The sequence below is a fragment of the Uloborus diversus genome, chromosome 3, assembly GCF_026930045.1.
Source record: "Uloborus diversus isolate 005 chromosome 3, Udiv.v.3.1, whole genome shotgun sequence".
Classification (NCBI taxonomy): domain Eukaryota; kingdom Metazoa; phylum Arthropoda; class Arachnida; order Araneae; family Uloboridae; genus Uloborus; species Uloborus diversus.
In genome coordinates, this window is record NC_072733.1 from 97,190,578 (window position 1) to 97,205,966 (window position 15,389).

A 15,389-nucleotide genomic window follows, 5' to 3' on the forward strand; every position below is an offset into this window, starting at 1 on the left:
AATTTGAAAACTTGGAAACATTTGCATATGCTTAGAGTTGTTACAGATCTTTAACATACCATTCTAAATGATATATTAAAAGTCCCCTTGAACTAAAAATTTTATGCATGGTCAGAAGTCAAAACAGACAAAAAAAAAAAAAAAAAGGAAAAAATCACATGGAGCTGAAAATGGGAAGATATTGGAAATGAGATATGGAAAGTCCTTATTGATCCCACTTGAACTAAACATTTTATGAAAGGTCAAAGGTCAAAAAAAAAAAAAAAATAGTTTGAAAAATTGGAAAAAATACTCATGGAGCTAAAAGTTGGCACAGATTTGAAATATGTCATTGTAAATGAGATATGAAAAGTATCCATCGATCGTACTTGACCTACAAAAAAATTTATGCAAGGTCAAAAAATCTCTTTTTTTTTAAAGTAAATATTTTATAAATGATTTGTGTTATCAGAAAAAGTGTATATAAATTTTGTAAATTATGCAATATTTACCAAAGAGTCATTTTAATCTGCTTAAACCTTCTCAAGACCGAATAACGAGAAAATTAGTTGAACATTTTATCCATCTAACGGATATAAAATGCTGCTGTGGAGTATTTGCAAAAAAAAAAAAAAAAAAATAGAAAAGTTTTCATTTTTACTTTTTTTTCTACATGTCTTATATGATGGGTCCAATATATAATTTTTCAGTTTTTTTGGAATATTTATTTTATTTATAACTTAAAACTATAATTTAAAAGGATGCCTATAATATGTAAATGATTCATGACTCAAAGAAAAATACTTGCTTCAGAAAACGAAACATGTTCATTATGCAGTTAAAGTTATTTTTCTTCTCAGACAAACAGCATCGGTTATTCGAAAATAAGATATTAGAGTCCATGAAGCTATTTAAGGATGATTTTTGCACTCATTTAAAGGTCTCATGTATGCTGAACGTGATCAAATGGTGTCACTGAACAAAAAAAAAAAGTAGTATTGCGGGTATTTTGAAACCAAAATAAATTGAGCTTTAATTATTCTTCAAAGCCTCGAACAGTGACTTCGTTTTCTCCTTCTTCTCCCTTTTTCTGAACTTCTATAGATTGCTCTAATGAAAAAGATGGTTCACATGTATCTTTATCGATATTATCTTCATCACCATGTGTTGTATTTAATTTAACATTTGAGCAAGACTGGCCTCGGCAATTACTACACATTTGTGAACAAAACAATCCAACTTTCTTACGGCCACAGCTATAACTACAACCATACTTGCAATTACAAAAATAAATATTGAAGAGTAGTTTTCTGGAGCAAGTATATGTATAAGAAGAAACTACAGTTGATCCTGACCATTAACCTTTTTGTACCCTTCCCCTGTTTTCAGGGTCCAGTGTGTTGACCAGCCATACTTATTAAGCGTTAGTATAAACGACATAAATGAAACAGAAGCAGATGTGTGGTGAAGGAAGGCAGGATAACTTTACATGTTTATTGTTACGTGTATTTTTCATGAAACGTAACTTCCTACAACACATGTATATGTAGTTTTTTTTTTTTTTTTTTTTTTGGAGCTTCATACATAGCAGGAAAAAGGCGAATTCCATTTGCGAGGATAATATCAGAAGAAGAACTGATGCTTTTGAACACTTCTGCGCAATCAATTAAATATAGAGATTTTTCAAGTAATTGAAATACTTTTGAATGTTTTACTACGCTTGTAAAACGCTGACGTAGTATCGCATTTAGTTATTGCATGTAAAAATAAGATATGTTTACATATTGTAACTGGAGCTTGAAATTTTGGATGTGAAGTTAAACGTTATGGTGAATATATTTTTGCTTCTGTTTCAGTTTTATTAGATTTTAAAAAGTAGATAATTCTGTCAGTAGGAGTTAGTGCAGTCAGTATTGTTAGCAAATCGGTATCTTTACCAACAATCCCTTTGCACACTATATACGCATGCTTGTAAATTAGTTTTAAAAAAATATCCTTAAAAGGTCAAAAATAATGTATTAGACCCCTCATATGAGGCTCGTAAAAAGTTTGACAGGAAAACTTTAAAAAAAAGGGGGGGGGGGTTGCACATGTTTTGCAGTGCCGTTTTATTTCCGTTAAATTGAAAATGTAATCTTTTTTTTCTTATTTTCTCGTAGTTCGCTCTCACGAGGGTAGAAATAGGTATGAATACCTCATTTGCACAGATTGCATAATTTACAAACTTTGTACACACTTTTTTAAGGATAACACAAACCGTTTATGAAATATTTGTAAGCAAACGATTTTTTGACTTTTGACACTTGATCATGATGATTAAATTTTTTTTTTTAGATCAAGTTCGATCAATGAGGATCTTTCTTTTCTCATTTAATGTATTCGAGGTTTGTACCCATTTTCAGCTCCATGCGAATTTTCCGATTTTTATTTATTTATTTATTTTTTCTTTTTTTTGTCTATTTTGACCTTTAACCTCGCATAAAATTTGTAGTTCAAGTGAAACCGTTGCTAACTTTTGATTTCTCATTTACAATGATGTATTTAAGGACTGTAGCAATTTTCAGCTGTATGCGAATTTTTCCAAACTTACGAGTTTTTTTCGTCTATTTTGACCGGGTTACAAGAAATTTTCGATGCTCCGGCTAAATATTCAAAATATTTCTTATCTTGCAAAAAGTCACATCGAAAAATCTCATCTTCCCTGGGGGTTTAGGAACAAGAAGCGTGAATTAAGAAATGGAATGAAGCTTGACGTTATTCACGTCTTGGATGACTAAATGAAGATTTGCATTGAAGGTTTCATACATGAATGAGTTTATTCTACAGTTACTTGCATCGCAATAAGTTAACCGATTGAATCTCTTTATTCTGCATCATTTTTAATCGGGCCAAAATTCCGCAATATTTTATCAGATGAAAGCAATAACATTTCTCTTTTGTCGACTGTACTCCTTGAAAATTTTAAATTTTTCATGAATTTATTTCTTATTAAGTTTAGCATGTTAACATTTTTCAGAACAGATTAAAAATATTTTTTTTCTTTCTTCACCATATTTATGGAGAGACCTTCTAAATACAGTTACAACAATTCCGTTATTACATTATTTATTTACTTTTAGAACCTCTTTTTGAGTGCATAAGGCGTATTTTTCAACTTTCTAAATGATAAGCATTGTTTTTGCCTCTTTTTCCAATTTTGAGGGTAAACGTACGCGCCACGTAAACAAAACGTGGTGATAAACTTTTTCGTGATCTAGGCTATACCGACACTATGACTGCTAACAATTATAATGTTGCTTTTTTTTTTTTATTATCCCACAAGTAAAATTATAAGCATTGTGAAAAAATAACATGGTTTGGATTGCCTGCTCACTAGTTGTGCACTTGTAATAAATTTAAAAAAAAACATATAACCTATAATAACTAAGTTACAAGACTACAACAGCTATTCGTATGCTTCATGACAATACATTTCATTTATACGGTGCATTCAAGTAAGCTCAATGTGCCCCTATGGCCATTAACCAAAGAACCGATTTTTATGATAAATAAATGATAAATAATCCTTTTGAATTTACTTGTTAATAGGTTTTCCTAATAATTAAGGTAATTATATAGTTGTTATGAAAAGGTCTAACGAGTCAACTGAAGCTAACCTGCTCTCTGAGCTTGTCAAACGGGGATTCACCCGATAGACAGCCTTCTTGAGCGGCTTCTTGGCATTTGGCGACGTGCTTAGAGACAGCTTTGCGCCAAATTCACACAGATTTTAATGACATAGATTAATATCTCCGGTACTGAATACATGGTTTCCCCAGGATATTCTGAGCCGGAAAGTAAACGTTTCGACCCCAGACAGACAATACAGAGCAGATGTTTGGACAGCCCAAACAGAATTCAACAGTTCAGACTTAGGGGCTCTACCTCGCTCGCTAACTCCCAGATCGGTACCGCTTGGTAACAACTACCTTCAGTGGCTGGTTGCTATTTGGTGACAGACTTAACAATATCTCGCCAACCTGGATGACATCCCGTAACAGCCCTGGAATTTTCAGACATAGATTTCAGTTAGATTTAGTTAGACATAGATAATGATATAGATTTTAACTAATATGTCTGGCAGATAAAGGTTTAATCTGGAGATGAGACAGATGCGAAATGGCTTCATTTGTCTGTCCTGATTCCAACGGTACCTGTCCCGACTCCATAAAAAATGACAGTCCCGAAAACATAGTGTTACAGACGCACGCGCATATATTTTAATGCATAGTTTATGGATAGACAAATGAACACACAATACATGTCAAAACAATTATTATTTCAAAATGAATTATTTTTTTTTCAAATATTCACTGCCTACCTTGCTAGTAACACAAATTCATCTCTTTCCAACCGTCAATCAGAATAAGTTATTGTGCACAAGAAAGAAAAACCTTTTTTTTAATGAAACAAAAGTTTTGTTTTTTTTCTTCAAAATTCATTCAGTCGGGAATTTTTTAAAGGTCATGAAAATGGATGGAATCGATAATAGGATAGCGAGCGACAATTGTAACTACTTTATTACAAATGTAGTTAATTACAACTACAACTACTGTTTTTAAAAATGTAGCGACTACAAAATACTTTTCAAATGTAGTCGCTACTTTGCCACTTTAAAAAATAATTAAATAAATAAAAAAGCACTAGTAGTGTGTGTGTATAAATAAATAATATACACACACACCATTCGGGGGTAGAACGAAAATATTTGAAAAGTGGTTTAGATTAATAAATTAGCTCATATGAAAATGGAATATTAACTAAGAATTAAGTACTATTCTTTCTTTCCTTTATTTATTCATTCCTTTATTTTATTTTATTTATTTCTTTATTTGTTTGAGCCAATTGGTCATTACAAACCATTTTTTACAATTTTGACGAACACTCAGTACAAAGAAGGATTAAAAAGGTGAAAGAATTCAACCTTCAAATTTTAAATTCTTACTTTGCCGGCGCAAGTCAACTCGGTTTCTTGAAAAGGTAAATAAATGCAGTCATAAATTCATTTAAATTTTACATAGACATACATATACATAAAATTGATTGGAGGATGAAAAGCATATTTAAACGGAAGAGAAAAAATTTAATTTTCGTTATAGAAATTAATTTTATAATTAATAATATTTTGTAGGAACTACCTAGTTAATTTTAAGCTTCAGGCTAGAGGCTGAGACCTAGACACATTCCCCTTTCTAACGCCAGATGAAATGAAATAAAAACGTTTTCTCAATCATAGCAAATAATCTGGAAAACTTACAAATATTTAATAATTGACTTTCGTTATGTTAGTATATCAACAGTCAATCACTAAAAAGGCAAAAATAAAAAAATCTGAATAATATTCCGAACGGTACGGTATTTATCATTTATTAATAAATAAGCTATCAGAGATATAGAGCACTAGCAGTACCCGCACGGTGATGAACGAGCTAAGAATTTAAAGGAAGACCGTTGACTTAAAAAAATCTCTGCCCCCCCCCCCCCCTCCCTCTTTTCTGATGTAAAACGATCATTTTTCTTCAACTAAAATGCGTACACACCTTTTCAAAAAATCTATTTAAGTCTCTTTGGAGTTAAAAACTATTCGCCAAAACACATAAAAAGATTAACAGCAGCTTTAAAACTCAAAATAAGCCTTCAGCTGTATAGTTCATCGCTAGTCCAAGCAACCACGCCACCGTAACCCTGCCTTTAGCGAGTGAAGCTGGGTTTTTTTCTACAATTTAAAATGTTTCGCCTAATAATTGCTATAGTAAAAACGTTATAAAGAACAATCGCAATTGAATAATACGACGAAACAAATTATTTACTGAGATAAGTAACTATCTTTAACTATAAGAACAAAAACAACAAAACCCAATAGAAAACTCCTACAACATCAAATTAAGGTATCTGAATATCGAAAAAGAAAACGCCTTCAAAAATCAGTTCGCTGACCACAACAGCGTAGACAACCACGCGTCTGAGGCGCGCGGGCATGGTTTCTCGCAGCTATTGACACTGTCGACTAGTGCCCTCTCGATGAGTTAACTTACCCTGTCATCTCTTAGGAATTCATAGAACTAAAATTATTCCGCCATCTATTAGGAATGTATAGAACTAAATAATTGATTAAACATTTAATTTGCAATTACAAATACTTCGGTCAATCTGATTTAAAAAAAAAAAAAAACCTATAGCCTTCCTCAATGAATGGACTATTCAACGCAAAAAGAATTTTTCAATTCGAACCAGTACTTCCTTAAATTAGCGTGTTCAAACGAACAAACTTTTCAACTTTATATTATTAGTATAGATTACTAAGAATGCTTAACTTACTTCAATGTGCAATTTTAAATTATAAAAGGGTGACATTGATACCGAAATCTTTTTGCTTAACTGGGAAGTTTACATGAAACGGAAAACTTTCCGTTTTCATGCTTTTTTATTACACTGTAATATTTAATGTAAATCAACCAGGGAAGTTCAATATCATCCTCTTCTATAACATTTATACAGTAGCTTCCTTATTTGGTGAATATTGGAACGATAATTCCACTGAAATCCGAAACGTTCACCACTGACATTCTAGGCTTCCAGGAAACACAAACGTGCTACTAATTTGGTAGTTGTCCTTTATTCTGTTCTTTGTTTTCTAAGCTACGCTCTATTCAATGCGAATATTGACGAAATATGAAAATTACGATGTCCAAGAAGCTAATGGCGTCAAACAGATAGAACGTATGGCGTAAAAATTATAAGCCTGAAGTCAACTCGTATTGATGCACTCGCATAAGGGCCATCCCACGAAAAAGCATACATCTTCTCCTGCACGTGACGGATAGATATTTAATTTCAAAACAAGTGAAAAACAAACTTTTTTTGCCAGAGAAATCACATATGTATGCGTGGTTTCTTAGGAGAAAAAAATCTTTGTTTATTACAGCTTTTAAATATTACTTTTGACACGAAATATAGAGTTGTCACGTGTAGACAAAATGTCCTATTTTCTTTGGAACGGCATACTATGTTTCTTTTTGAAACTAACACTAAAAAATAATTGGTAAGAAAGCAAAGTATACATTTAACAAATTTGCACCAACAGATTCGAATGATATATTGCTAGAACAGCAGATGTCAATAAGTGTGTTCCACACGTGACAGGTAAGCTTCATTTCAAAAATACCAATTAAAAAAGAAATTAGAAAAATATTTTTGTTTAAAAAATCACACGAGTCAAATACTTTTACTTAGTCAACAAACTTTTAACTTTAAGCCCTTACTAATTTGTATTTATAAGAAACTACAAGGAAAAGTTTAACCAAACTGTCCCACACGTGACCGTGGATTCACCCTAAGATTTGTACCAGTCAGATGCGTTTGAACCTTTTTTTTTTCTTTTTTATAAACTTTAATTAAAAGTAGTATCAAGATATGGCTACAAACTGCTATTTTTCTGAACCGCACTACCCGCTGCTCTACGGGTTTCGAGAATTAGCGCGCTACACTACAAACTACTAACAAATGTAGCTAACAGTAGCGTCGCTACAAGTAGCCCGCTACTTCCGACCGCTGGGATGAACAAACATGTTTTCAAAGATATTTCAAATTATTTTAAAATCCAGAAAGCTATAAAATAGTTGATTCCATTTATAATTACTCTTTACGTTCAGATATAATGGAGTGAAAAATAACATTTCCTTTCAGGTTGGCGATCACATTGAAAAAATTAACGACGTGTCCATGGTTGGTTGCCGGCATTTTGAAGTTGCCAAACAGCTAAAAGATGTACCAAAAGGTTCCTTATTCACTCTTAGGCTTATAGAACCTCTGAGAGCTGGATTCTGTAAGTTGAATATTTGTATTTTCTTTACTAAACTCAACTTTTATTCATTTGTTTTATGTGTGTCGCACGTATTTTTGTAAAAATGCTCAAAAAGTCTTGGAAGAAAAAGGTCAGACTACGATGATGTAAAAATATGTGATATAATCGGAAGGAAATAAACAGTAGAGCCGTTTAGATACCAAAACAATTAACTCTTAAAAGCTAAAAGTTGAGAAAACTGCTAAAAAAGATTTTCTTCATCCGAGTAATTCATTACTCTTGTTATATTTTCTACCGTCTCGCGGTTGGAAATGTACTTATTAAGAACTTAATTTTAAATTTATACTAATGTGTAGATTTCACTAGAGAAATTTCTGAGTTCATGCACGAAACCTTTTGGAAAATCTAATTAATTTATTTCGCTTGTGAGTAAATTCGTTAACAAAACGACAAGAACACAGGCTTACTAATTCACATGGCAATGTGAAAACGTAAATAGCAAATTCACCCTTGTTTCTACACTCAATCGGTAAGTACTTCTTTTTTTTGTGGTGACCTTTGAGATGTTATCACTTCAATCTCCAAAAAACATGGTCGTTGGTTGAAAAGATTGAATATGATTGAGAGAAGTAACCACATAAAGACTAATATGAGACCTTTAAAAAATTGAATTAAAAAGAAACCTGTTTTCCACTCTTTTTACAACTGAATATTTTGATTGTTATGTGATATGTATTACTAAGTGGAGTGTAAAATAAATCACATTCTGGTTGTGTGTGTGTGAGGAATATATATTGCTTCTTCGTACAAGCTATTTTCCTTGTGCAAAAGCAACATTTAATGTACTTTATTGCATGAAATGTGGTCATTGTTGGATAGTAATCCATAATGAAGTCATTATAACTTTGATTTTTTTTTTTTTTTTTTTTTTTTTGAATACAGCTCATATTGGGCCTCGCAGTGGTTTGTCTGGAAGTAATAAAAAGGGTACCGTTGGTTCCGGAAAAGAAACATTGCGGTTAAGAGCGAAAGGACCAGCAACTATAGAAAAAGCAGTAAGTATGCTTGTATAGAAATAAACCAAATTTCACAAATATGTGTTAAAAAATCAAGTTAACTGTTGCGAAAATTACAAAATATTATGCAGTGACATTTAAAAAATTAAATTATTTCAAAATATATACATTTCATTTATTTCTTATTGAACTAAACGTTCGAAAGATGTAGTGTTTGTTTCAAGCAATTACGTTCGTCATAATCAATTTGTTACGTTTGTCACTCTGATAACTAATTGTTTAAATAATTTAATAAAAATTTAACATTTTAAATGCATTCTAGGTAGCTCTTGGAATGAGAATAAAGCAAAAAAAAAAAATTTTTTTTATAGTCCTATATAAAGAGTGAAAGGGAAAATACGACGTTTCGTGACGAACGTAACAGGCCGTTCAACACAGAATTCAAATTACGCTCAAGGAGAAAAAAAATAAAAATTCAAGGAAAGAAATTAAAGAAACGGAAATCTTAAAATAAAAGCAATAACTGAAAAAAAAAATATCTACATAAAATGTATGCTTAAAAATTACAGGTCACGTTTCTTGAATGCTTTATAATTTCAATTTACATGTTCTTGCTGAAGAACTTCAAGCAGTAATTATCCTACACACGTGGCATCCATCTTGAAAAATGTTTTACCAGATGCAAAAATTACGAATGTTATCTCTAAAATGATGTATAACACATTAATCTTGATTGAGTTTGAAATTTTGGCCAACAGGTTGACATTTTCGTGGAATGACCCTATATTGTATGGTACCTATTACAGATGGAGTGAGCAATCCGTTGCACAAAATGAAAAGTATAACTATTCATGATAAGTAAAAAATCATCCAACACCTCCTCCCTCCCCCAAAAAAATGCATCGATGTTGTTATCGTGTAATCTACTCTAAAATTTCTATGCATAACTATTTCTAAATGAAGTAACTACGAAAACATGAAAAAAAAAACAAAAAAAAAAAAAAAAAACACACACACACACAAGATAAATAACTATTTAAATTTTATTCTTTATATTTAAACTTATATTTATGCCGCCCAATCAAATCAATGAGTAATCCCGAGCTTCAGACAGAAAGAGTGGAATGAGGCAACACAGTTTTATAGACTTGAACAAAATTACAAGCATTTATCAGTAAAGTCACTTACAGCCTTTTTTTTTTTCTGGACAATAATACGCAAAATTTCTTTTTTAGCCAACTGATGTTGTTCAAGCAGCTGTGGAGAAAATCAATAGTCTTTTAGAATCATTTATGGGAATCAACGATTCTGAACTTGGTGAGTTATCTTATAAATGTACTTATTAAAAAGTTTAAAAATAACCATCGTCTATAAATGGGTCTTGTACTTTTAAATACAAAGAATTGTATACCCACATATGTACTCTACTTACCAGGGAGCAGTACGACTAGTGTAATAACGGAAAAAATTAAAATTGCTAGCAATCTAAAGAGTATATTAAGACATTCTTTTTGACGCAATTTTTTTTTACCCTCGTGCTCCCGTTATAGAAATATGAGGTCTTAAAATCTGCCGAAATTTTTAAGAAAAAAGTTAAATTTAAAGATTTGGTGAGAAATTGAAGATATCCCGTGATTTCATCAAATGCATGTGGCAGGACATCTGTCTGCAAGCGTGTGAAAGATGTCTTCCATTACTCTCCGAAACTCGCTAAATTTGGCAACTTTTCTTAACCTTCTTACGGTGTTAAAATGTTGCATATACACTTAAGGTGTTCCGGTCAAAAATGACCCATGTTGCAATTTCCAGTATTATCAACTTATAATCACATTTTATCTATGTTTGTCACTTAATAATTATTTATTTTACATTTTCCATACATTTTTATGTATTTGTATTGTTAAAATTTGCTTTACTGGTGAGTTTTCATAACCATAACGAAGTCTGAATTTAACGAGCCCTTCTGTATTTATGAAATAAAAATGCTGTTGTTCAAAACATTAAGTTCTGAAAATTACTGTAAAATTTCAGGCAATACAATGTGAAACATATTTTTTGCATACATTTATGTTTTTAGTTGATTTGACAGCAAAAACGAGCCAATAAATGCTTCCAGGTCAGTGCGATTCAAACCCTTCCAACTGTCACCGAGCATTTTATTTCCTTCTATCTTGCTATTTTCTAGTATAACATTTACAAAAGCTAGAGGAAACAATAACATAAACGCAGAATATTCGTCGTCATTTTTTGATGTGGCTAATCTTGTAGGTCTGGAGTCATGTTCACAATAACTTCACGCCTTCCACGTGAAACGGGTGGTTCTGAATTCTACTGAATGTACCGTCTTAGCTAGGAAAATGGTTGTCTGACTCGTCGATTTGTCTCATTCATCATCTGTGTCGCCATCGCATAATAGTTTGCTTTCAGAAACATGATCATTGATTTCTGACACTAATTCTTCTACCGAAACTGTAATAAGCAGCGATTCTTTAATCTCATCCTTAGTACGTCCCCCGAATACGATAGATCATATCGTAAACTTTGAAGAGTTTCTAACTGAACACGTAAAAATACCAACCACGTGAAAAACAACGTTTGTACTCCATGAAAGCGAAATAGAACTGGCAAGAAATCTATTCAATTCGGTTACAGAAACGAACAGTGGCGGATGGGGCCGGCGGACAGCCGGGCGAATGCCTGGTGAGCCGCCTCTGTTGGGGCCGCATTGAATCTTTCAATTGAATAGTACAAAAGAAAATAAAAAAGCTATTTCTTTTCTTTCCTTTTTTTTCCTAATTTAAAAAAAAAGAAAAAAAAGAAAACATTTAAATATCTTTGAAAATATCATAATAACTTGGTATATTCTAAACGACTTATAAGAAAATCGCTGCTAGAAAAGTAATGGCTACAAAATTTAAAAAAAAAAACTCTGCAAACTTACGCTGTGAGCAGCTATTTTACCGTGTGTCTGTAAATTCATCTGTCGGCTGACAGGATAACTTTGTTGCATAACTGTCCAGGACCTTCTAAGACCCTAACAGCTTCCTGTAATAACAGTCTGTAGGAGACAATGAACATGTAAAGGCAGGGCCGTCGCCAAGGGAGGCGTAGAACCGAAGCTGGTAATTTAAATTTAGGGATGAACAAAATAAAAAAAAAAGAAAGAAAGAAAAAGTTCTCAGTATTTAAAAAAAAATAAATAAATAGTAGTAACATAAAACCAAGTGGAATTCCCGTGACAAAAAGTATTTTTTCAGCAAAATTTTAAAAGAAAATGCAACCCTTGAATATTAAACAATTAAACCTTTGAATATTATTTAGGAACCCATCCACGGTTCTTTATTATAATTTACCTATATAAAAGCAGCTGAAATTTTTCGAGACATTCTGGCAAATTAAGATTTTTTTTTTTCAACGAAAAAAGTATTCAGTACATAGTACAAACCTATGACAAGTTTTAACTTAATACAATAAATGAATAGATAAATAATTATGGCGGTTTCATAGGGGCATGTTTTAAACAGAAAAAAAAAGTTAAAGTACAGCAGGGCAGATTTAAAATAATGTAATGAATACAAAGCGTTTGAATGCATAAATCGAAAACAAAATAAAACTTTATTAAGATATTCTAGCTGGTAGATATTTCAAGTAAAATAAAGTTGGGAGAAGACCTACGGTGTCACTGAAAAGTACCACATCAGTCAAAAATATTAAAACATTATTTTAACGAATCCCAAACACTTTAATTTCAAACAAATTCAAACAACAGGTTGGAAATTGAAAATTTCACTATGAAAAATCCAAAGAACTAAAATGGTTTTGGAAAAGAAATACTTCTGGGAGGTTTTTCCATAACATTTGTATCAATAATTTAATAAAATGATAGAGACTCAGCAAAGAATGCGAAAGGAGAGAGATCCTCGAGCCTTACCCTTCATTTTACACTTCCAAGGTAGATTAAAATTTTAAAACTTTTATTTTGAAATAGAGCAGGGGAAGTTTCTAAATCGGAACCCAGTCCCATCTCCTATTGCTTATCGTTACCAAAGATGGTCTACAACTTGTATTTAGGACTTCAAATTCGAAAAGTTTCCAGGAGAGGGATAACCCAAATCCTGCAGAAGCGCCTCCACCTCATCTTTAAGGATCATTTAAAATTTCGTTTTTAGGACTACAATTTAGAAAATTTTCAGAGGTAATCGAATCTCTCCTCCCCCTTGTATCACCAAACATGGTCTGAAATTTCATTTTTAGGGCTTCAATTCCGAAAAGATTTCTAAGAAGAACCCTCGAACTCTTGGTAACATCAGTGAATATCATCTACGACTGTGTTTTAGGATTCAAACTTCGAAAAATTACCGAAGGAAGGTCCCTGAACAACTTCACCCACTAACATTACCAAAGATCGTCAAAAACTGCGTTTTAAAAGCTAACTTAGAAAATTTTTTTGTGCCCAACCCGCTCGCCACCATCAATAAAGGTCGTCTCAAATTTCATTTTATGGGCTTAATTCCAAATTATCTCCCGAAAACTCCCCCCCCCCCCTCACGTCATTGAAAGTCGACGAAAATAACGTTTTTTAGCTTCAGATTCCAAGAATTGTCGGTCCCCTTTTACGTTATTAAAGAAGACCTACAATCGATTTCTTTAGATTTCAATTACGAAAAAATTCCTGGAGAACACCCTCGAGCCTCTTTCCCTGATATTACCTGAGATCATCTGGAATGCATTTTTAAGACAACAAATTTTAAAAAATTCCCGGAGGGGGGGGGACCGGATCTTTGTTATCATTAACATTGTCAAAGATAGTTTAAAGACATTCATTGAAATTATACATTCTCTTTTCGCGCGATATCGCGTGAAAAGTTCTCCATCACATACACACACAACCGTTATTGCACATAAGACTTTCAGATACTTACTTGGGGGGGGGGAGATTTATGGGTAACAAACTTGTTGAAGAACTTCAATTTCAAAAAACGTCACCCTCCCCCCAAAGAGTGTCAATTGGCACCTGAATCGGCGCTTTGGGAACTTCAATTGAGATTTTGCCTAGAAAGAATTCCTGAACCCCCTCCTTTCTCCCTAGTGTTTCCAAACATTGCTTACACATACGTTTTAAAGCTCTGATTTTGAAAAAGTTTTGGGGGAATTCTCCAAATACCTCCTCCTGCAAATATCACTCAAGATCATCTAAAAGTAATGTAACAACACTTTTTTGAAGCTATAATTTCAAAAATTTTCCAGGGGAGTGTCCCCGAACCCCCCATCATCTACACGAATATTAGACTTTTAAAAAACATCGGCTTCCCCTCAAAGAGTGTCAACTGTCACCTAAATAGGCGCTTTGGAAACTTCAATTGAGCAATTTTGCCTAGAAAGAATTCCTGAACCCCTTCTCTTCTCCCCCCCCCCTAGTGTTTCCAAACATAACTTACATATACGTTTTAGAACTCTGATTTTGAAAATGTTTGGGGAGAATTATCCAGATACCTCCTCCCACAAACATCGCCAAGATCATCTAAATAGTCTAACAATACGTTTTTGAAGCTATAACTTTAAAAATTTTGCGGGGGAGGGTCCCGAACTCCCCATCATCAGCACGAATATTACTTTTTACTATGCAGGTGTTCGTATTAATGATTCTTTTTCTCCACATTCGTAAACGCAGTTCTCCTAATTTGAATCCTCAAATTCTAATGGTGACTCCCTTTTAAATCTAGAAGATGCATCATCCGCTCTATCTTTTGCATCTGAAAAAAAAACTAAAGGGCGGGGGGAGGCCGGTTCATGCTGTCCCATCCGCCGCTGGAAACGAACGATCCTAAGAACAACAAAGTACCCCTAGTACCATTTAGTGCGGCGCTAGGGGCACTTAAATGCACATAAAACTAAAACACACACATGAATGTGTTGCCTGAGCAATAAGAATTGAAAAATGTATTGAAAATTGTTGTACTTTATCTTCCTACTCATTAAAATTTGACATGAGTCAAAAAGGACCCGAACAACTTATGTGCTACAATTTTTACTGGAAAAATGCTATCATATTTTTTAAAAAACTGCACATAACAGAATATAAACAATGATCATACAAAGTCACAAAATATTCTGGAAAAATTCTGAAAAATACATTAGATATATAAGAAACAAATTTGAAATGGGTCAAAAAAGACCCGAACCAGCAGGAAGGTTAATATTTTGGCAGACTTTAATTTCTAACCTAACATTTCGATAACGGTGACACGAGGGCAAATAGTTTACGCGTCTAAAATCATATTCAAACATGCTCTTTTGATTGCTACTTATTTAGATTTTTTTCATAATTACACTGTCGTATGATTTCTTGGTCAGTAGTTCTACATAATTTGACTGGTGCTTTGTATCTTAAGTGTTATAACTGGGAAGTTCAAAACTCATGTTTTTGAAACTATAAATACAGTATTAAAAGCCCAACGGCCCAACAACTTCCATAAAATTTGACAGCATTGTGTTTTGTGCGCTAGAGTCTTTTATACACTGCCTAAATTTTAGTGAAGTATCGCTGAAAT

The 15,389-nt window shown here is 32.8% G+C and overlaps 1 protein-coding gene across 1 annotated transcript in view; it reads left to right on the plus strand.

The window, feature by feature from the left end:
• Positions 1-15,389, plus strand: part of LOC129218039 (PDZ domain-containing protein GIPC3-like) — a 130,993-nt gene that overhangs the window by 102,128 nt on the left and 13,476 nt on the right. Inside the window, exons 3-5 of the mRNA XM_054852218.1 lie at positions 7,705-7,843; positions 8,765-8,877; positions 10,074-10,155. Coding sequence (XP_054708193.1) covers positions 7,705-7,843; positions 8,765-8,877; positions 10,074-10,155 — 334 coding nt within the window. The remainder of the gene's footprint in view (positions 1-7,704; positions 7,844-8,764; positions 8,878-10,073; positions 10,156-15,389) is intronic.